At 51.8% G+C, this 21,776-nt stretch overlaps 3 protein-coding genes across 8 annotated transcripts in view; 1 reads left to right on the top strand and 2 right to left on the bottom strand.

The window, feature by feature from the left end:
• The window catches only part of OBSCN (obscurin, cytoskeletal calmodulin and titin-interacting RhoGEF), a gene marked incomplete at its 5' end in the record, with an annotated part of 184,638 nt that extends 175,897 nt beyond the window's left edge, over window positions 1-8,741 (top strand). Inside the window, 7 exons of the mRNA XM_080579536.1 lie at window positions 974-1,144; window positions 2,431-2,551; window positions 3,251-3,490; window positions 4,126-4,349; window positions 4,819-4,894; window positions 5,353-5,502; window positions 5,636-8,741. Coding sequence (XP_080435662.1) covers window positions 974-1,144; window positions 2,431-2,551; window positions 3,251-3,490; window positions 4,126-4,349; window positions 4,819-4,894; window positions 5,353-5,502; window positions 5,636-5,813 — 1,160 coding nt within the window. The 3' untranslated portion in view covers window positions 5,814-8,741. The remainder of the gene's footprint in view (window positions 1-973; window positions 1,145-2,430; window positions 2,552-3,250; window positions 3,491-4,125; window positions 4,350-4,818; window positions 4,895-5,352; window positions 5,503-5,635) is intronic.
• A 124-nt stretch (window positions 8,742-8,865) lies between these two features.
• Window positions 8,866-14,390, bottom strand: CYP8B1 (cytochrome P450 family 8 subfamily B member 1). Of its 4 annotated transcripts, none has more exons than XM_080579551.1 (3): window positions 11,231-14,390; window positions 10,866-10,974; window positions 8,866-9,103 (listed from the first exon to the last, which is right to left on the bottom strand). In XM_080579551.1, exon 1 carries the CDS (start codon window positions 13,246-13,248, stop codon window positions 11,716-11,718), a length of 1,533 nt encoding a protein of 510 aa, XP_080435677.1. In that variant the 5' UTR covers window positions 13,249-14,390; the 3' UTR covers window positions 8,866-9,103; window positions 10,866-10,974; window positions 11,231-11,715. The 4 variants fall into 4 exon arrangements, with proteins under 4 accessions (XP_080435677.1, XP_080435676.1, XP_080435678.1 ...); XM_080579550.1 differs by having other exon boundaries at window positions 8,866-10,775; XM_080579552.1 differs by lacking the exon at window positions 10,866-10,974 and having other exon boundaries at window positions 8,866-9,085.
• Window positions 14,391-14,481: 91 nt separating this feature from the next.
• ACKR2 (atypical chemokine receptor 2) lies at window positions 14,482-21,702 on the bottom strand. 3 transcript variants are annotated; one of them, XM_080579553.1, is made up of 4 exons: window positions 19,017-21,702; window positions 18,656-18,856; window positions 18,439-18,496; window positions 14,482-17,062 (listed from the first exon to the last, which is right to left on the bottom strand). In XM_080579553.1, the coding sequence occupies exons 1-4, from the start codon at window positions 19,047-19,049 to the stop codon at window positions 15,939-15,941; spliced, it is 1,416 nt and encodes a 471-aa protein (XP_080435679.1). In that variant the 5' UTR covers window positions 19,050-21,702; the 3' UTR covers window positions 14,482-15,938. The 3 variants fall into 3 exon arrangements, with proteins under 3 accessions (XP_080435679.1, XP_080435680.1, XP_080435681.1); XM_080579554.1 differs by lacking the exon at window positions 18,656-18,856; XM_080579555.1 differs by lacking the exons at window positions 18,439-18,496; window positions 18,656-18,856.
• Between the last annotated feature and the right edge of the window lie 74 nt (window positions 21,703-21,776).

A 21,776-nucleotide genomic window follows, 5' to 3' on the forward strand; every position in this document is an offset into this window, starting at 1 on the left:
CCAGGACTTTGGAGAGGATGCCTAATGCAAGTTATTCTAGGTAGGAAGAAAACCAGGAAACTGCATCTACTATCTTCAATCACATTCTGTGTTATTGACAGGAACAAGTGAAATCCTACTTTCCTGAACACAGGAGGATTAAGATAAACAGAAAAAATAATCCTTGTTTTATGCATTATTTGACAGTAGGCTTTGGCATGCTGCTTCTTCTGAAACTTCTCTGATTTTAAGCTCCTTCTTACACATACATACACCCTAATTCAACCAGTACCCTGCAAAGTCATTGATACCTTTGTTTTAAGTAGGGAATTATTGCCTTTGCTATGATTTAAGGGTCCCCGTCAGTGTTTATTTGAATGAAGGGATGGGTTTATTCTTGAATAATCTCAGGGAGTTTGAGTTCAGCCTTGAACACAGCAGCAATGACAAAGTGTGGGACACAGCACTATGTGAAATGTCTGCTGCTGACTTCCTGGTTCACACCTTAGTCCCATGGTTGGTAAGTCCAAGACAAACCTACAATTTCATTTCCCTGAGATACCACCTAAGTTTTATAAAAGCTGAGTGAACTTGAAACCTCAGTTTCAAATACTGGGTTTGCTAGGAGGGTGTTAATTAAAGGTTTTGTGATGAAATCCTGCAGCTCATGATTGCAGCAAGATTCAAGACAGGGCCAAAGGGAAAATAAGGTGATTTTGTTGGGCTTTTGTTTGGAGTTCATGATATATATTTGCATTTGAGATTGGTGGTGTGAATTAGATAAGGAGAAACCATACAAGAAAATTTCACCATTCCTCTGAAACACTATTGCCACACCTTGGACTGATCAAATATAAACCAGCTGACTTTGGAAGAGGTGAGTTTGCCACATTGACTAGTTACACCATGCACAAAAGTAGGCCATATCAGGTCAGTTTTTCGTCTTGACCATCCTAAATGAGTCCTAATTTCTTTCTCTCTTTCCTTGGCTAAGATGGGGACTGGACAACTCTTGCTGCTGACATTGCTGACTGCTGCTACTATGCCAAAAATCTCTCCAGGGGATTTATCTACTGCTTCAGGATTGCTTGCACCAGTAAAGCAGGCATGGGCCCTTACAGCAGCCCATCTGCCCAAGTGAAAATTTTCGGGAAGGATCAAATGGGTAAGAGCACGGGGAGAGCACTGTGTTCTTCCTGCATCTAAATAATTGCACTCTTTTAGATGCAGGTCCAGAAATCAAGAACAAGTGCATCAGGACCAATGCCACTTGGCTCGAGGTGTTTCAGGGCTTCCCCCTCTTTGGTTTTCTTAGTTAAAAGTAAATTATTTTCTAATTCAGGACAGAATTAGGGGAGTATCTATGCACGGCATCTGGAAACTATAGATTGCCCCCTGACGACACACTCAGTTTTCCACATGAGGTCGTGAGGTCTGGGACAATGACCATGTTACGTGAGGCACTGATCTATTCGTGTATATCTGCCATTGTTTAAAGCCCTGGATCTACTCCTTCTCATAGACACAGTCGTAATTAATTCATGTTAATTCTTGTGCTCTGGTTTATACTTGTGAGTTGCCTTCCTACTGCGGTGTATTTTTCAGCTGTATTTTCTCTCCAAAGTAAACCAAGCTCAATTTACTTTTTTGTTGTTTTTTTTTTCTTCTTTGAATACTTTGTACTATTCACTTGTTTTGTTTTGTTTGTTTGTTTTGAAGAAGTCCATGACCCCACAAAAAATACACCCTTGTAGCAAAATATTCTCTTCCAAGAAGTGGAAGGATGGTCTAAATGGAATTTCCTCCCAGTGGAGATGATTCCTTTGTAAAAGTCAGTTCACAGAGATATTTTTAACTCACCCTAAGTCATCTGCTTTCCCTTGGCCCAGGATTCATTAACAAATATATGGCTCCTTTGCAGTCACTCCCTAAAAGGCCCATACTGTCAGATTCCTTTATTTAAATGCATCCAGCATTTCTAAGCAGATGCTTTATTCTGTCAGGGGATGCTACAATACTTCCAGGTAGCACTTAGACAGAATCATATGCCAGAACCAGAGAAACCAATTTAAGCTACTTCCCAGTATACCCAACCAAAATAAGCTTCTGATCCTTTAGCAGTGTCTTACTGTACCCCGTTGGTTGGTTATGTGAGCAGACGAGAAATGGTAGCTGAGCTGTTTGATACCATAGTCACAGCACACAGCATGCAATCGATCTCGTATAGTCCGGAGTGGTCACACCAGGGAATTACTGGATGGTCAGCCCAGACTCTGTTGCGTTCACGTAGCCCTTGGTGCCTCAAGTGGGAGCCAACATGCAGACTTCCCTGGAGAAAGCTCTGCTGTTGTCTTTATCTTTGCCCATAGATAGCGGAGGGTGGCTCAGAGAGGCTCCCGTTTCCACATGGAGTTGTTTTCCCGTGTAATCCTTGCCACTTTTTCTCTGCAGAGCTTCATGCTGCAATGAAGAGCTTCCCAACAGCTGCTACTGAGGAAGAGAGTGAAATAATCACACCATCCGAACCTTTCCCAACCTACCAGACCTATGCCTTCCAAACAGAGATCAAAAGGTAGGGAATCCAACTGAGTACTCAGTAGCAGGAAACGCTGCATATGGCTAGAGTTTAGAAAAGTCACTTTTATAAATGCACTGCTCAGCTACAGTCACGGTATTTTGTTCAGAACACCTCCGCAGCAATACACTGGGCAAATAAACCTCAGGTCACTGGCTGAACGAGCTTCGTCTTAGTTTAATAGGATTCATGTGTGGATTTTCTGGGAGAGCAAAAGGACCTGTGGTGAGCACTATGTGCTGGACAACAAGCCCCTTAGCATATTGTGGAGTGAGGCCAGGGCTAACAGTCTCCTCTCCTTGTTGCAACACCCTTTGCAGGTAGTGGTTTCAGATGTAGCATTGGGATTCAACTTTCACTGTCTAGATAAAAAGGAATAAAGTCCCAGAGGGACTTGGGATCCTTTTATTGCCAAGAGAAGCAGGCAGCTGCCTGCAGGGGCCAGTTCTCATGCTCTCGACGGGTTGAGCCAACTTCTCTTTTTCCAGAGGAGTTAGGATCTCCCTCCTGCGATGTAAAGTGACTGTACAGATTAGAGACACAGGAGGATGTGCAAACTGTGACAATTGCTGCAATAACTCACAGCATGGATGAAAACCACAGCATGGGATCCTTATGATTTTGAAATACAGAAGCTCCTGGCTCTTCCAGGAGTAGCGGAGAAGCTTAACCTGCCCTTGTGTTCCTCTGTGCCAGGGGGCGTTTCAGCATCGTCCGACAGTGCAGGGAAAAAGTAAGCGGCAAGACTTTAGCAGCTAAAATTATCCCTTACTGGCAAGAGGACAAGCAGACTGTGCTCCTGGAGTACCAAGTCCTGAGGAAGCTTCACCACACAAACATCGCTCAGCTGAAGGGAGCCTATGTCAGCCCGCGGCACCTGGTGCTGATCCAGGAGATGTGCGTGGGACCAGAACTGCTCCACTCCTTGGCATTACGGTAAGAACAAGTGGAGCGAACAGTTTTCCCCATCAGGGCTGGTGTAGGTAGCAAAGCACCTCTTGCTTTCACTCGTCAGACTGGCTCATCTCTCCCATCTGTTCTGTTCTGAATTGCAGTGCATTTATTCTGCAACTTCTCGTGACATAAAAAGGTACTTAGGTTCCCTACAAGGCCGGGGTAGAGAACAATTCAGGGCCACTCGGTTGAGTTGCTGAAAGCAGATCGCAGTAGTTAATATGAACCCCTTTTTTCCCATAATAAGCAGAATACTCTGGCTCAGGAAGCCTTGTTTCCCCTCCATGTTGCTTCTCACATTGGCAGAGGATGGATCTGCTGGAACCCTCTGACTGAAACAGTGGGAATGGTGGGCATCAAATCTGCAATTTGATTTTTGCACGTCCTCTGCTTCCTCTAACATGCAGCTCTCACAACCTCACGAACCTCTTGTATCTGTAAACCTGAATTACAATATGGGTAGAAATCTCTGTATATGATAGATTTGTTAAATTAATAGAGTTGTTTCTTGGCTCTCAAGTGTCTCATGGGATTAGATATGACAGTGGGTGCAGAATGGTGCTCTCAGATGTGCAGATAAAACACCTCTGGTTTCTATCCCCTTTTTCTTCTGCCAGGACATCGTACTCAGAAGTGGAGGTCCGAGATTACCTGTGGCAGATCCTCAGTGCAGCTGAGTACCTCCATGCGCACAGCATCCTGCACCTGGATCTCAGGTCTGAAAACATGATCATCACCGAGCCCAACCTGCTGAAGCTCCTGGATTTTGGCAATGCACAGTTCTACACGCAAGACAAGGTTATTACCATGGACAAGTGCTTGGACTATGTTGAAACCATGGGTGAGTGGAGTTCATTCACAGAACCTTGGCATCATCGGCAATCTGTGGCAAACAAAAAGACAGACTGAACCATCGGTCAAGGCAGTTGGCCCCAGCAAGCAGTCCCCGCAGTGCTGCCCTCCAGTAGCAGCATGAGCTGATGGGCATGGGTAGCAGTGACAGCCACCCCGCTTGCAGGCCACAGGGGACACAACCAGAGGTCACGGCCAGCACCGCTCTGGCAGGCATCCATGAGTCCTAAGCTCAAGGATGCAATGTTACAGCCAGCAGTCCCTGCTGGTTCGATGTTCTCAAGGTTTCATTGCAGTCATGACCTAGGAGAGTTACCTCAGCTGGCTCCCCATACTAGAAAGTTTTTCTTTTTCATCTTTGGGAAGGCAGCAAAGCGTAAAAGTACCCGCAGTTTTGTGCTGGCTTCAGTGCTGTAGCACTGGAAAGGAGCTTGGCTCACATCGATTTCCTTTTCTAGCTCCAGAACTGCTGACAGAGCAAGGAGCCATCCCGCAGACTGACATCTGGTCCGTCGGAATCACAGCGTTCATCATGTAAGTCTGTCTGTCTGTCCCTACCCTAGGAGTGGCTTTAAAAGTGCAATTTCAGAGTCATCAGCAAGGGGAGCTGCAATGACTCAGTTAACCTCTGCAGCTCGCTCTCCTGGGCAGTGCCCCAGAAGGGTGTGGAGCTGGCTGCACCTTGCAAGGAGGCCCCATCCCACCGAGGTCTCCACATAAAGTAAGGAGGCTGTTCTGCAGCACAGCAGCTGCTGGTGTGTTCACTCAGCTTCATCTGAAAAGCTTTAACAAAAAAAAAATAATTCAAATTACACCGACCAAAACAGCAGCTGAAGCCATGAAACACTGCTCTTTGGGATTTCGTTTCTCCATGTCATGCTTCTGCACATTGCCATGAGCTCCCTATCTCGCAGCTGGGTGGGAATTCCCAGGAGAAGGAGTTATCTTGAGCTACACCCTTCGTGCTGATAATTCTTTTTTTGGGGGGGCAGGCTGAGTGCCAACTACCCTGTCAGCTCTGAGGTACCCTGCGAGTTTCTGCGAACAACCAGGAAGGGGAAGGTGAAGCTCACGCGGTGCTACGCGGGTCTCTCCGGAGGAGCCGTGTCCTTTCTCCAGAGCACACTGTGTGCAAATCCTTGGTAAGGCAGCGCCTGCTTTTCTAGCAGGACAGTTTGTGTAGGTCCTGGTTATTGCCCCTTCCTCCTCGCCCATTTGTGAGGCTCTTCCTCACCCAGCGTGGATCCCCAACTGACCTTCTCACCCATGTCCTAGGGGAAGGCCATCAGCCTCCGAGTGCCTTCAGAGTCCGTGGCTCCAGGAGACCGGTTTGGACAACAGGCAGCAAGCACTGGTTACCTTCCCCACCACCAAACTGAGGAATTTCCTCACTGAACGAGAAAAGAAAAGGGGCCTGCTGTGCTCCAAGTACGGCCTCATGATTGCCCAGTGAAGGAGATGTGGCGACGGACAGCAACGGTCTCCCTCTCCCTTTCTGCACCCAGCGTTTGGTACCGAAGGGTGCCGTTGAGTTACTGTGCATCACCTGAGCCGGGCTGGCTGCCTGGGGCTGTGCACATCACTCTCCGTGAGTGCAATTTAGCGTAACTGAGCACATGAATCCACGTTACTCGCATTGCCACGTGGTAAGAACAGAAATACAGGCTGTCAGTATGGCTCAGCTGACTAACAGTAACTTTACGGTACGTGTCACTCGGCTCCATGCTTCCAGGAATAACCGGGAAAGGTTTGCGTAGCCATTTCGGAGGGGGACTAGCTACTAGCCCCGAGCAGCTTTGCAAATCCTTCCCTGAGGTCAGAAAGACTCCCTGTGTGCAAATACTGGGCCCTGACTTCTGCCCCTGGCCCCAGGGTGTCACCACCAGACACTAGGACACGTTACTCGCCTGCTTGTCCCACGGTAACCACTGCAGCAAGGTCTGAGTGCCTGGTGCGCTCCTCACCTGCCTCGGATCCAAAAGAAAATGGTGAATACTTGTGATGGGAAAATATCTGATGTGGAGAGGACTCAGGGAAGGTGATAGGAGACTGGGGGAGGCAATCGGGGTAAATAAGTCAGAAAGATTCACGGTGGGGAAATAGCGAAGAGTGCGGGAGTTGTGGGGTATTAGACAGCAGCGTGTCTGGAAGACGTGGAGGTCCAACTGGATAAAGCCCTGATCTGAGCCAACAGCTGACCCTGCGTTGAGCAGAGCATTGAACCGGAGACCTCGTGAGGTCCCTCCCAGTGCGACTTGTCCTGTGATGCCATGTCTTTGCCACGTGCCAGGCACAAGGAGCAGTAGGGCTCTGACAGCACCATCGGAAGCTGGGCTCAGCACACTTGGCCAAGTTCTGCACCATCCGCACGGGGCCTGACCCAAGACTAAACGTGGGGTGGAGAAGGGCTGTTGCGGAGCAACAAGAGGCTGCAAAGGGGAGGTGTGCTACGTATGTGACAGTGGTGCCACAGGGGAGATTTTAACCTTACTTTGTCTGTGAGGAAACCCTTTCCATCCCACGACACCAAGAAACAACCGAGCCAGTCTCTGTGAGAGCAGCCTTGGAGCACAGGGTGTGTGCAGGGCGGGCAATGGCTACAGGGCTTTCCAGCCACTGCGCACATCTCATCCTCACCCCGCGTAGCTTGCTTGGCTTTGAGAGGAGTTATTGCTCTCCCTGGGCCCCAAGTTAACCCTCAGCTCCTGCTGTCATAGAGCTCACCAGCCCTCCATGGGCATTGTTGTTGCTGCAGAGCTGACCGTGCTTCTCAAGGGGTTCAGGGTGAGTAAACTCCACAAAACTTGGGTTTTTTGGATGTGTATTTGAAGTTCCATATTAGACCTAGATGACCAACTCACCCATCACATAGGATCTAGCAGTAATCCCTCATCTGGCTGACTGCATCCACATCGCTTTGTCTTAGAGACACGTTGAAGAACAAACATACAGACACAACTCTTGGACAAACCAAGCTGTGACTTCGTGTCTGAGCAGCTCTGGGAAAGATGTTCACCACGAGCAGGATTTAGTTGTATGTCTTTCCTTACAGGCAGGGCTAAAATGAGCACGTGCAGCAAGCCTTCTCTGAGCACATCCAGAGCTGGGAAGTGGCGGTGTCAGCACCGGGCCAGTTCATTGCAGCAAAGTCTCTGCCCTGCTTTGCTGCCCATCAAAGACACTGCCCCCTCCCGCCTGGCTTCGCAAAGGTCTGGATTTGTGCATTCTGCCCGCCACGGGATAGTTCTGCGCATGCTGTGACGTGCTGGGGATAGCTCAGCACAGGACAGCAACGGCAGCACACAGAAGTGACCGTGACCTCGTTCCGTGCAGACTTTGCACCACAAGGGACTTTGCCGCTTCGAAGCCCAGCTGTCATTTTCCAGGGAGGCTCACCTATCACGGGACGTGACTCCAGCAGCATTGGCAAATGCTGGGGGGTTTATTTCTCCTGAAAAGTCCTAGAGCAACCTGAACGTTCGTGGTCCTTTTTCTTCCTCAGAATCTGCTGAGGATTGCTTGCCTTCACGAAGGACAGTGTTAGCTGTGTCATTGCTTCGCACTTATAACCTCTGTTCCTGCGAGCTTCTCCGGTGTGAATGTTGTACCTGCGGGTGCACTTGGGTTTCCTGAGCTTTCCTCACAAGCAGCATGTAAGCAGAGGCTTTCCCAGAGCCGCATCTCACTCTCCTTTGAGGGACGAGGACGGGAAATCAGTTCCTAACGTGTTACAGTTTAATACTAGACGTGATGCTGTTTCACCAGTGGTGGTCTTTTCCAACACGTTTAACCCGTGTTGTCCCAGACCTGAAGCGTGCAGCATCACGGCTACTTCTCCTGCATGGTGTGCAGAGTGAACTGGGAGCAAAGGAGCTTTCACTGTGCTGTGGAGAGCAGACACTGATTCGATAGACTGTATAACTTTGAATAGCGAGGTAATATTGTCCTCACAATGCTCTACAGAAGAGAAAACCAAGGTTTTAGGGCCAGATGCCGCTCCTGAGGGACAGAGAAGTTAAGCAACACAGACAGTGTGACGAGGTCTGGCTACTAAATATTTCAGGACCCTGGATTCCTTCGATTTAACTTCTTTTATGAACCCAGTAAGGTTTCTGTCGGTGCATCTAGTTCTTCACTCTTGCTGGTACGCGTTGGGATGGAATGCTCGGTGCCAGAGGACAGCCCATCTACGCATAAAACGTTGATTGCTGATTAACCCATTTGGAGCTTTCACACTTCCTCAAATTTGATTTTCAAAGTGATTTTTTTGCTTCTCACACTTGCATGCATTTGAGCATGTCTGAAGTCTTTTACAGCCTCAATATTGTTTTGTTAAATTAACCATTCTGACAAGGAAGTAAAGCCAAATTTTTCTGCCGAATCATTGTCACTGTCATTATTTTTACAGCCCCTTCTCAAACCCAGTCTGTGTTTGTGCAGAACCCATCCCTCCCCTCTGACCTGGAGCCTATACACGCGATAACAAAAAACACACACCACGAAGTGCATTAGTCATGAACAGCCTTTATGTAAACAACCCACAGGAAAAAAAAAAAAGAAATCCTCTTGCCAGAGTGTGCCTTGGAGTGGGGATGTCACCCGGCCAGGACGTTGCTGTGCGACCAGGAGCTCCCGTGGGTGTCTCCCAAAGAGCGAGAGGCTTCTGCGGTCACCAAAGGCTTTGAGACAGCTGGAGCCATCAGCCTCTCGATATACTTAGGTTATCTGGAAAGGAAGAGTTTCCTGTCATAGGACCAAAAAAAAGATTCGGTGACAGATTTCCTGCACTGGTTGGGAGTACAGCTGAGAAAGTAAAGCACTAAAATGCAAAGTGTTTTTTTCCTAGGGCGGTGCTGCCTTCACCAGGGGGAGAAACCACCAGAAACCACCCAAGTAAGCTCATTTCTGGGAGGCTGTCAGGCCAGATTTTTAGGTACCAGCATCAGCTGCAGGGTCTGGCTCTCCTGGGCAATTAAGGTGCTTTCGGGGACTGTTTGTAGGTGCGGAGGTTCAGTTGTCCATGTGTTAAGGGGCAGCATAGTCCTTGCCGTGGCCTTGACCTGTCCGACTATCCCAAGGCATCCCTGGGCACGGTTTGGAGTGTGCAAAGGTCAGGCCGTTGGCCAGAACTTGGGAAGAGCTCCAGCTTAATTCCTGGTAGCAGAGCAAAGGAAAAAAAAGCACATGTGATGACAAAAACAAAAACAAAAAAAAAGGAGAAAAAAAAAAAAAGAGATGAGAGCCACAGAAGGAACATGGAAGTTGTGAAAAGGAGTTTTTAATCAGAAGTGTCACAGCCGAGCCTTGTGCAGTTACAGGTAGATCTTGTTTCTCTTGGCTCTGCCACAGCTGCCTGACAGTTTCTGTCTGAATTTTCACCCCTGCAAGCTCTGGGCTCATGCCCAGCGTGGCAGCACTGGGCCGTTTGCCCTTGACGGGCAAATCTTACAGCACAACCCTGTCCTTCACGACACAGAGCAGGGTCTGGCTTTGATGTTTTGCCATACGTGAAAATGTTCGAGTCGTGCTCCTCACTCATACGTAACCTCCAAAGTCCAAAGTCAGTGTTAAAATCGGTTTGTTGTCCTCTGCACAGGCACGGCTGGGTTTAACTCCTGCCAGAGCTGCGATGATGAAGGGAAAAAAACAAAGCAGCACTTGTAGGGCAAAGTTTTATCCTTCATCACATGAGGTGGATAAAACGAAGATGTTTGGGGTCCCAGAAGGTCCCAGCGGCTGTAGTCTGTAAGGGGCTGAGGTTGTTACACTCTTTGCTCACACCCTAGTTCATTTTTCTAGCCCCTTCTCCTTCCTTACACGTTTGCAGAGGCTGGGGGCTAAATTTGGAGGGGAGGAGGCACTTTCCAGCACGCGCCTCGGAACACCGTCAGCCCAGGGGACTCGAGGGGAAGGGTGGAAGACCATCGGGATCCTGATCAGGCTCATCCCTCGCCTCGCAGGAGGACAGAACTGCTGCCGGCCTCTGCAAACTCCAGAATTTCTGGGTTTTGCAATGGTTTGCACTGAAGCAGTGAGCTGGCTGCATGCTGCAGGGGATCCCACCTGAGCTGTGTTGAGGTTGGTGGGATGAAGCCAGACACAAACACACACACAAAGCTTTTTATATCCCCAGAAACCGTTCACAAGACAGGGCTTGAACAGCCAGCCTCCTGCAGTCCTGGTAGGGCAGGTGGCCACATGCATTCCCAATTCATGGCGATGCATGGAAACGGGTCCTTAGGCTATTACTGACATTTGCAACTCACTTCTCCTCTTGCTAAAGCAGTAAACAAGACTGGAAAAATCTCTCCTTCTCTTAAGCATGAGCAGGGGATGTGTTGTCAGTATGTCCTTGCTCTGTATGTCCCACATCTGCTGTGAGGGGCACCTCTGTGGAGGCTTCATAGGAGCACATCTTGAACAGAGCAGAGAAGGGGATGACAGATGAGGCAATCTGAAAGCCCCTAGGAAATCCTGATGGAGAGGACATTTGTTGTTGTCTGACCTGTAGGGGTGTACTACAAGCTGACGCCATCCTGCCCGTGATGCTTCATGTGGAAAATAAGCTGGGATCCCTGCTCACCTTGTGGTCCTTCCGATGTGTCGTTAGGGCTCTGAAGGGAAACAAAGCGGTCCCAAGGTGGAGCTGGCACGCACAGGGCTCATCCCCAGCTCTCAGGCCCCTTCACCAACTCCCTGCCTCATCCAGCTTGGTCTGGCTTGCACACCCATGCTCACACCAGCTGCCGGCACCACGGACCCCCAGACCTTTGGTTCCTTCCCCAAACATCCCATCATACAGCCCATACAATGCCCAAACACTTTTCCCCCGCACCCCACAACATGCCTCACCCCTTGGCAGTGACCCACCTGGATCCGGGGGAGGTCTGGAGAGCTGCTCCTGATGGCACGTCCTGGACCCAGCTGAGGTCCCTATGGGGCCCGGACAAAGTGCTGGCTCCTCAGAAGTCCTTAATTTGGGTTCCACCTGCTACGAAGCCCCCGTGCTCCTCCGGGCTTGTGCGGATGTGTCTCTGATGGGCTGGCGGCCCCTGTGCAGGGGTTGGGAGTAGCCCAGCAGGGTGTTATTTGGGCTCCCCCACCTCACCATTGTCCCTCTGTGCTCTTTTGTGGGCGTGCAGACGAACTTTTACCTCATAACCTAACCGAATTCAGGAACCAGAGGTGCAGGGCAGCGACACGTGCGAAGGAGGTAGAGAGGAAAGCCACAATAACCACTAAGCGAACAAGAACGTACCGCTATCGGCTCCACACAGATCCAGCGACCATGAGATCAGGCAGTTTATTTCATAGGTAACACCTGAACAACAACAAGAAAACGCAACCAGGCCTTCTCAGAAGCGCTGCCGGTACCTGAAGCGAACGTCACGGACGGGCTGCATCGTCCCGAACCCCCAGCGGCTGATGTCGATGGCTGGGATCTCATCTTCGCCATCGACTAGCTTCAGGTCGTAGTGAGCCAGCATCAAGAAGACAAACAATTTAATTTCGGTGGTGGCAAAGAACCGCCCAGGACAGATGGATATGCCCGCCCCCCAAGGCATGTTGAAGTATTTCAGCCGTTTCCCGTCCTTGTAGAAATCTTTCTTGGTGCCATCTGGGTTTACGAAGCGATCGTACTTGAATCTGTGAGGCTCGGGGTGGATTTCGGGGTCCATCTGCACAGAGAGGTGTGGGAACAGAGCCACCCTATCTCCTTTGCGGAGCACGTACTCGGTCCCGTTGCTCATCTCAAGACTCATGTCCTGGAGGACAGCTCTGACCAGCAACGGGGCTGCCACCAGCCTCAGGGTCTCCTCCAGAGCGCTGTCCAGAAGGGGAGTCTGGTTTAACATGTCCCTAGTGATGTCAGTTGGTGGGCTTCCAGCCTTCACCTCGTGGCCGTTCTCCCTCAAGACCTTCTCTACCTCTTCCTTCACAGCCCTCATGGCGTCTGGATGCTTCATGAGATAAAGGAGGAGCCAGAAGGCAGTGGGGCCTGTATTGCCTTGGGATGCCCAGAGGAGCATAAACCTGAAACGATCCCGCATGTACTCAGGGACACCGTTTTGTGCCAGAAATTGGTCTTGATCGCTTATCCACCCACTGACGTTGTCCTTCTGACAGCTCCTCCTCACGGACAGCGTGCTCCAGAAGAACCTCTTCAGCCGCTCAGCTTCGAGTTTGTCCTTGGGGGGCAACATAGAGTAGGCCAGGCAAGGGAAGAGGCGGTCATACTTCCGAAACTCATTGAACAGCTGGTTGGAGTGGATGAGATCTCGCTCGTTAGCCTCCTCCTCGTTATCTACCCCTCGGTGGGACTCTGTGCCATACAGAGCCAAGTACCCAGCTCTGAAGACGATGTTGTAGCAGTAGTGGAAGAGGCTGTCCTCTTGCCACGGTCGCTCCTCCTCTCGTGAGCTCGGCTTGGAAAACATCAGCTTCTGAAGGTTACCCATGGTGGCTTTCGTCAGGAGGTTGAGCCCATCTCCCGTCAGGTGCTTCATGCTCAAAGCATGCATCGTGCTCTGGCTGGCTTTGATGGGCTTGTAGCCGAACACCTGGAGGACCAGTTTAGATGCGAAGGACCTGAAGTCTAGCTTAGATCGTGATTCCTTCATGATGGCTCCAAAGCAGAAGGGGTCCATCACGAAGGTAAAGTAATAGCCTCCGATCAGCACCGTGAAAATATCCCCGTGTTTTCTCTGCATCTTTTTTAGAAACTCCGAACTGTTCTTTCTAAAATCCAGCACGTAGCCCAACCAGGGGATGATACCTTTATCCAGAGGGGGTTCATTGGGTCTTCGGCTCCGGAAGACACCCAGGAGGTAGAGCCCACTGAGCAGCGATGCCACCAAGGCGCAGAGGAGAGCTGCCCAGAGCGCCATGAGAGCCCCGTGCCCGGCCGGGAGCGGGACCCTGAGCCAGGCTGAGGCAGGCGGGTGCTTTTTATTCCCATCCAGGAGCTGATATGCAGATGCACAGCTGAAAGCATCTGCCCGGATTGGCAGCAAGTATTTGCTTTTCCCCTGTAGCGTGAGGACATCTCTCCCCTTGGCTAACAGGCAGGGATTTTTAAGGTGGAAGGCACGTTGTAGTCAACTGGGGTTACTGGGCTGCCGCATAAAGAGCAAGGGCTATCAGCGTGAGCTCTGCAGCAGCTCAAGCAAAGCCCCTTTTCTGGGCTGCGTTGAGCCCAGGCTTTGCAAAAGGAGCTTCAGAGATCTCCCGTCGGTGATTTCTGCCTTTAACACCAGGCTACGGACACGTGCTGCAGGCTGGGAAAAGGAAAGGAGGAGCAGGTGTTGGAAATGCTGCTAGAAATGAGCTTGGGACGGAAGGAAGGGGCTGACAGCTGATCTAAATCCATCTCAAATGTCAAAAGGAAAGATTTCTAACAGTTTTACCCATTTCCCCTTCTGCTTCTCGATGTCTCCCGACAGCGTTGGGGGACGGAGCAGGGCCCTGTCCCTTGTGCTGTGCTGTGCCTCCCGCTGCTGCCAGCCTGGCCCAGGGGCCCGGTGACTGCAGCCCCTGCCCCAGCTGCTGCCCCTTGCACGGCACAGCACCTGGTGTGGATGGAAGGATGTTACACGGAGAGAGAAAAACGATTTGGAGAGAAAATGGCACAGACAGCGACGAGCAGTCACCATGCATGCTGCTTACCCACAACCAGCCCCTTTAGCACCCCCTCCTTATTTTCCCTCCCTTGTCCTTCCCCAATCCACCCCCCATTTTCCCTACCTTCCCCCCTTCCCCTACACATCCCATCATAAGCTCTGCACAGTCCCACGAGCCCTCCTTGGGGAGGTCCCAAGACAAAGAGTGCAGCCTTCATCTTTGATTTGTTTCCCAGCTGCTCTCCCTTTCCACGTTCCCTCCCGGTGACCTCATGAAGGCCACATCATGGTGCCAGCAAAATATGTGCTTCGGCATTTTTTTAAGCAAAGCTCCCAGCCGTACTGTTTTTCGCACAAGCAGCATGAAAACTCACTGTAGGAATGCTGGAAAAAAAAATATAATGCCAGTGAAAACAAACGTACCTTTCTAGTTCAACTCCAAACCTTTCTCAGTCCTGTCGGTAACCCCGTCTCACAATAAAAGCAAGAAGGTGATGAGAGTTTTGTCTTAAATTATAAACTTTATTTGCACAATTCTATGCAACTCCTGCATTCACTTTATTTCCAGGCAGGAAATAGCCCAGCTAAGGTTCAAAAGCAAACAGTACCTTTTACATAACGGTCAGCAAACTAATGACCTTGAACTTTAAAGCTACACTGGGTGTAAGGACTGGTACCGGCTGTCCGTGCTCTCCTGTCTGAAGCCGTGCTGTCACCCTGTGGTGATGTAAAGCCAATACTTGCGTTAAAGATGGCTGCAGAGCTTTATCTTGTCAAAATTTATGTTGGGAAGGCAAATAACTCCACCGCCATCCTGCCAAGTCCATGTTTTTTTCTCTTCCCCCCTGGTTCTTACTGGTTTCAGCTCCGCGACTGCGATGTTTCAGCGCCGTTTAAAGCACCTCATTCCTCCTGCGGTCTGACCTGGTCGACAAAAGGGCCGAGCCCGCTGAACACAAAAGGGAGGCCACAAAGATGCTCGGAGGCTGGAGCGCCTCTCCTGTGAAGAAAGGCTGAGAGAGCTGGGGCTGTTCAGCCTGGAGAAGAGAAGGCTCCTGGGAGACCTCATTGTGGCCCTTCAATACTTGAAGGGGGCTTACAAAAAGGATGGAGGAAGACTCTTTACTTGGGTAGATCATTATAGGACACGGGGAATGGTCTTAAAAATAAAAGATGATGGATTTATACTAGACATTAGGAAGAAATTCTTCACTTAGAGGGTGGTGAGGCACTGGCACAGGTTGCCCAGAGAAGCTGTGGCTGCCCCGTCCCTGGAGGTGTTCAAGGCAAGGCTGGAAGGGGCCTTGGCCAACCTGATCTAGTGGGCTGGAGTTGGGTGATCTTTAAGGTCCTTTCCAACCCAAACCATTCTGTGATCCTGTGAACACGTCTGGCAGACGGCAGAAGCCAGGAGAAGCGAAGCTGCCCAAGGGTGGGCTTCTGTCTGCCCGTGCCCGGCCTGGCGGCTGGGTGTGCCGAAAACGCTGCCCAGCCGGTGCTGTGGGCTGGGGGCGTAATGGGACGGCTCTGCTCCGACGGCCCCTTTGGGATCCGTGAGGGAGAAGCTCTGCACAGGATTCACATCGTGGTTTTACACCCCTCCTTACCTTCCCACCCTTGTTCTTCCCTGAGGGCGTTCAGATTGTGCACAACACCCAGGCAAGCCGCTCCTTCACCCACTAATCCCTCAGAAACCTCACACAGGGGCTTCCCCTGTTCTAGCACAGACCCAGGGCAGTCGTTTTGAATCATTTTATCACTTTCAGTGACACCAGAAACAAATCCCACATGTAATTTTCTAATCCCAACACGGAGATTCCTCAGCTGGATGCCGGTGCTAGGCTGCCACTTCTGGCTACGCAGCCCCGTGGGCTCACGCCGACCCCATCGCATGGCCAGGACCAGTAAAATAGAGCGCAGAGGACATAAAAAATAACGTAAAATAGTGTAAATATTTATCATGCGTTTGTCATACTCAGCATTTCTATCTGGGCAGCGTACCTGCTGCAAGAGGGGCTTGTCTCGGAGGGCTGGATGTCAACGAAAGCGCTTCTCCTGCAGATGGCCTGAGGGATCTTCCACAAATACAGCCGGAACCGTTTCTTCACAAAAGCGTAGAGCAAGGGGTTGAGGCAGCAGTGGACGAAGGCCAAGCTCTCTGTGATCTGAATGGCGTAGTCCAGCTGCCTGCTCCTCTCGCAGCTCCGGATCGCACCGACGTCTTGCAGGGAGTGGAGGATGAGGACGATGTTGTAAGGGAACCACAGGACGAAGAAGACGCCCACCAGGGCGAAGACCAAGCAGAGGGCTCTCCTCGAGCCGGGCGTCCGCAACGTGGTGAGCGCGCACGCTATGCGGGAATAGCAGAACACCATGAACAGGAGGGGAAAAAGGAAACCCAGGATGTTTTGGATGACCTGAAAGACAACTTTCCAGAATAAGTGTTTCTGCCCGTAATCACGGGTACACACGATGGTTTTGTTGTTGATATGCTTCGTGGTGGTGAAGAGGCCATCCGGAATGGAGAGGAGGATGGAAAGGACCCACACCACCACCAAGACGAGGATGGATTTCCTCTGCATCGTGGAGCTGCGAGGAGAGCAAGCATCAACAATCTGCAGGTACATGTCCAGGCTCATGCAGCTCACAAGAAAGACACCGCTGTAGAAATTCATGGTGTACATGGCACTTAAGACTGGGCACAGCATATCCCAGGTCACCCGCTGGGAAATGTACAGGGCCCAGAAAGGAAGGGTTAGCAGCAACAAGAAGTCTGAAACCACCAGGTTGAGCAGATACACCTCAGTCATCTTCTTTTTCTTCCTGACGTACAGAATGAGGACGACAAAGAGCAGAACGTTCCCCACCAAGCCCACCAGGAACACCACGGTGTAAAAAGCCGGCAAGAACGCCCTGCTGAAGGAAAGTACCTCTTCTTTGGTGCAAAGGGCATACTGCATGTAGTCCTCCTCGTCCAGGTACTCGTAGGGGTAGTCGGTGGCATTGGCAGCGTAATCTTGGGCATCCAGCAGGGCTGCAGCAGTTGTTGCTGCCTTGGAAGCTGCGCTCGACATGGGGCTGCCTAAGGCAAAAGACAAGCGAGTTTCAAGACAAGTGTTTCAAAACATCATTCCAACCCATCCAGGAAAAGCAGAAGTGTTTCCCTCTAGTTCATAGGTTTAAATCTCTGCCACCTCCGGGTGACTCTCCCACATCCTGCGCTCTTTGGTCTTTGCCTGCAGCACGGAGAAGGCTGCCTACACATACCCAAAAAAAATCTCATTCTGGTTTCCTCACTCCCACGCATTAAGAGCACGGTCTCCCCTGGGATGATTCATTACTTCCTCCTGACACCACTGCGAGCTTTTGGGGAAGTCTGTGCCCTAAATTATGCAGAGTCCAGCACCACACCCCGCTGTGCGCCGCTCTGGGGTCACCCCGGGTGCTGCCGGGAAGCGGCATCGCGCTTCTCGGTGAGGGGAACCCACCACCGGCACCTCTGTGTTGGTGGGGCCGCAGCCAGAGGCAAACCATTGAAAAGTAACCACTCCTGGAAGGGCTCTGTCCCCTCTCCGTGCCAGCTCCAGGACACAAAGCCACGGGCACCCATAAATGATGTTAGTAAGTGGGAAACCCCAGCTGTAAGGACGCATGGGCAGCAGAATGACCTCCTTGAATGAAGGTGAGGGCACGTTTGGCTGGAACGACGTTGCTGGCGCCGTGTGAGATAAAGCGGGTCCAACCCCGCTGTGTGGGGCAGGCGAGGGGCACAAGGTCAGCGTCTCAGCAGCCCAGCCTTTGGGAAGTGGCCGATGGTTTGGAGAAGTTCCTATTTTTGGAGCCTGATTCTCGAGAAACTACACACACACACACCCCTCCAGGAGCACCACGAGGACGAGGTCTTCCAAAAATGGAACCTGGGCAATGGCCCTTGCTGAAGAGCCGAAATCTCCTGTGGCGGGAGATGGGACCTGCCTGAGCCACCACCCACCAGCACCACGGAGGTTAACGGGGTTTTACAAGCCAAGGCTACTCTCCAGGTGCTGCCAGCAACCAGGGAAGATTGGCTGCAGATGCCCCCGACCCCAAGAGCGCACAGGTTTTGAGCCATGGCCAAACCTGCCCTCGTTTCCCTCGGGACTCATTTTTCCAGCGATCCCAAAGCACACACGTGTCTCCCGCCTGGGTTGCAGACCTCTGCCCCGCTGCTGTCTGCACGGAAACAACCTCACGGAGGTGAAGGGAGGTCCCAGCTCACCCCACGGCCACCGTGCAGCACCCCAAAGAGCCAAAATCCCCCCGAGCCAGCCAGGGGCAGAACTGGGTCTCCCCTCCGGAGGGGGCTGAAGCAGGAGCCGCTGCACCCCAAGCAGGTTCAGCAAAGCACCCCGGGCTCGGAGCAGGGTGCTGAGGGCCCCTGATGGTGCAGAGCAGCGAGGGGGGAAGCCGCAGACCTACCTGGAGCAATCCCGTGTCCAGGGTTGCTGAAATATTCATCCCAGGCACCCGGGGGCGGCTGAAACGAAGGGAAAGTTTGGGCAGGGCTGGGCCGCGATGTTCCCTCGCTGGCTCGCCCTGCCCTTGGCAAGCGCCCCGCGGCGCATCAGAGCAGCCACAGCGCCCGAAAAAAGATCTAGGGATGAAGTTTTTTATTCGTATTTTGGAGGAAACCCACCCCCGGCCAGATGCTCTTGGGAGCAAGCCAAAGCTGCCCGGCAGCTCGGAGCGCGGCCCCATCCAGCAGGACTCCCCAGCACCTCCGACGGCCCCTCATCAGGGCCACCCGTCCCCGCAGCTCCCGTTTTGGGGTCTCTTTCAGCTTTTTTCTCCCCGCCGCCACGTCGTTCCTCCTCCGTACTGTGCTGCTGCTCCCACCCTGACAAAAAAACGACGTGGGCTGTGCGCTGCCATTAATCCCAGCCCGCCCGCGTGCCAGCGCTCGGAGCTGGCCAACCTTCAAGGAGAAAAAAAAAAGGAACCTCCCCAGGTTTCTCCCACGGCTTTATCTCCGAGCACAAAAGAGAAAACACACTTACGAGAGCCGCTTCTCCACGGCGGGCAGTTCCCATCCTGCCAGAGCTTGACTCAGGCTTTAGAAACCTCCTGTCGTGGTGTCAGAGGACGGGCAGGAAACACGAGCTCAGTGGAACCGCCCTGGCTCTGTTTCCCCTTTCCTGGGGTTGCTCAGCACGCAGCCTGCGCTTCGTTTTCCTCGTTGGCCTGAGGCTCGCTACGTAACAACCCCTGATGTGACAACATGTTCTTTCGGATTTATTTTTCCAGAAAAAAAAACACTTTAATTATTGGAAACAACTGCCCCAGCCTGAGAAAGAGACGGACCTTTAGGTGATGTCCACCCTGCAGCCTCCTGGCTCCCACTGGCTTGATGCAACCCGCTCGCTCTCGGCGCTGAGATGCCCTGGGGACTGCCCAGGAAACCTCTCTGGCCATCTTAGAATTTTGTTGCTGTTGTTTTTTCTAACAAATTTAATTATTTTCCAGTTAATCTGGACGCTGCAGGATCCTCGTCCCTGCTTTCCTCAGTGTTTAGGCAAGGAGCAGTGGGCTCTGCCTGCTGGTACCACTCCCGTCCTGTTCTCGGTGGCTCCGGACATCATCCCAACTGAAGGTGGGCCAAAAGATCCTCCAGGTCTCCGCCGTTTTGCCTGTGGTCAGGTTCTCAAAAAGCAGTGGTCAGGTTCTCGAAAGTCTCTCCCGTTCTCCGTGCATCCCTTCGCCATGGGACAGGGGCCAGGCTGGGGCACCATGGAGCCAGGGCGTGCTACCCCTCCAGGACACAACTGAGGGGTTCATTAGGTTTCCACCTGGAGCACACTGGTGGGAACAGGGTGAGGAGCAGGATAAGCAGCTATTTTTGTAGGTAGTAGATATTACAGAATCATCTAGGTCGGAGAAGGCCTTCAAGATCGCCGAGTCCAACCATTAGGTCCTGCCGAGCCCCATCGCTAAACCACGGCCCTTCGTGGTGCATCCATCTCTTAAATACCTCCAGGGATGGGGACTTTGGGGGAAAAAACAGTTTTTGGGGAGGGAAACGAATATGCTGGAGCTGTTTGAGATGAGACAAGTGCGGGGTTAGGACTGAGCCAGTGATATTTTGGACCTTTCTGGGCTTTTCAGAAATCTTTCGATAATATTCCTTATCAATGTTCTTAAAGAAACAAAGGGAGAGTAGCAAAGACCTAGGTATGGGCTGAAACCCCCCAGTGAATGGCTACAAAGGGCTACGAAGCCGGTGAAGGGCCTGGAGCACAAGTCCTGTGAGGAGCGGCTGAGAGAACTGGGGTTGTTGAGCCTGGAGAAGGGGAGGCTCAGGGGAGACCTCACTGCTCTCTACAACTGCCTGAAAGGAAGCTGTGGGGAGCTGGGGGTCGGCCTCTTCTCACAGATAACCAGCGACAGGACCAGAGGGAATGGCCTCAAGTTGTGCCAGGGGAGGTTCGGGTTGGAAACGAAGCCCTGCTCCCTCCCCTGCAAGCCCCCGAGCACACCCGTGTGGGCAATGCCCCCCGCAGCAGGCAGCAAAACTCCGCTCACAAAGCAGAGGCCCTGAACGAGGCTGCTCCAGGTGACTGTAGCTTCATTAGCCCAGCAACAAAAGCAAAGTAAGTTTGGGTTTTTTAATCGAGTTTCTCCCCCCGAGCACGTATCGCTCGGAGGTGCAGGGGATTAGATGTGCCTGTGCCAGCCGCAGCCGAGAGCAGCCCTCACTGCCATTTATTACCAGACTTTAATTCAATTCGGGAACTGGTAATTGCATAGATTTCTTTTTTTTTTCATTTTATACTCTGCAGATCCTTAATGGCTTTGGCAATTAAGGTAACGAGGTTATCGGTAATGGGAAGCGCACTTAGCGAAATTCAGCGGTACGACCAAACGCTCGGCTGGGCTGCTTGCTTTTCCTGCTGCCGAAAACGCTGCAGGTCAGGAACGGGGCTCTGCCTTTCCCGAGACAAAAATGGCGCAGGGGGCTCCAAAAGCCTCATTCCTTTGCTCTTTCACTGTCAAGCTGCTGCCTCACTTAGGGGAAGGTTTTAGGATCTGCAGGATCCAAGGGGATTTTTGTTCTAGGGTCCTGCTGTTGAAGTCCAGAACCATTTCTAAGTTGTCTTGGGGCTTTAAAAGCCCCAGCCTGGCATACAGAGGGGGCAAACCAAGCCCTGCTGCAAAGCCCAAATTCAGAAGAAAAAAAATAAAATTAAAATAAAATAAAATAAAAAGGCAATTCACTGGCAGGGAAATCAGACGGAGAGAACGCAGGGCCTGCCCTTGCCCCGTGCTAAAAAAACTCCCATCTGGTGTCGAAAGGTGGCTTCGCACCAACACATTTCTGAAGCAAAAACTCAAGCAATTGGCAGAAAAAGCAGCGCCCTGCCTTCCCCCCTGCGAGGAGCAGGTGGAAAACCAACTTGGGAGTGCAGCAACGCGCCGGGCTCAACCCCAAACCCCTGTAACTTTGGGGAGCGAGCTCCTGGCGCCTGGTGGAGCAGCAAACATTAAGAAAAATGAGGAAAAATTAAGAAAAACTAAGAAAAATAGCAATAGAAATTAGCAGCCGAGGAGCACGTTCACCCCGCGGCAGGCGCATGGCCGTCTTTTGGCGCGCCCCCGCCCGGGGATTCCCCGCGCCTCCGCGCCACCCCGCGTGACGTCACGCCCTGCCCCGCCTCTTGCCCATATAAGGACTCGGAGGGCGGCCCGGCGGCGAAATGGCGCCGGGAGGAGGCCCCCCCGCGCTGCGGATTGGCCGGCGGAAAGCGGGGCGCCGCGCGGGG

This window comes from Anser brachyrhynchus, assembly GCF_964034855.1.
Source record: "Anser brachyrhynchus genome assembly, chromosome: 2".
In the NCBI taxonomy this organism is placed as follows: Eukaryota; Metazoa; Chordata; class Aves; order Anseriformes; family Anatidae; genus Anser; species Anser brachyrhynchus.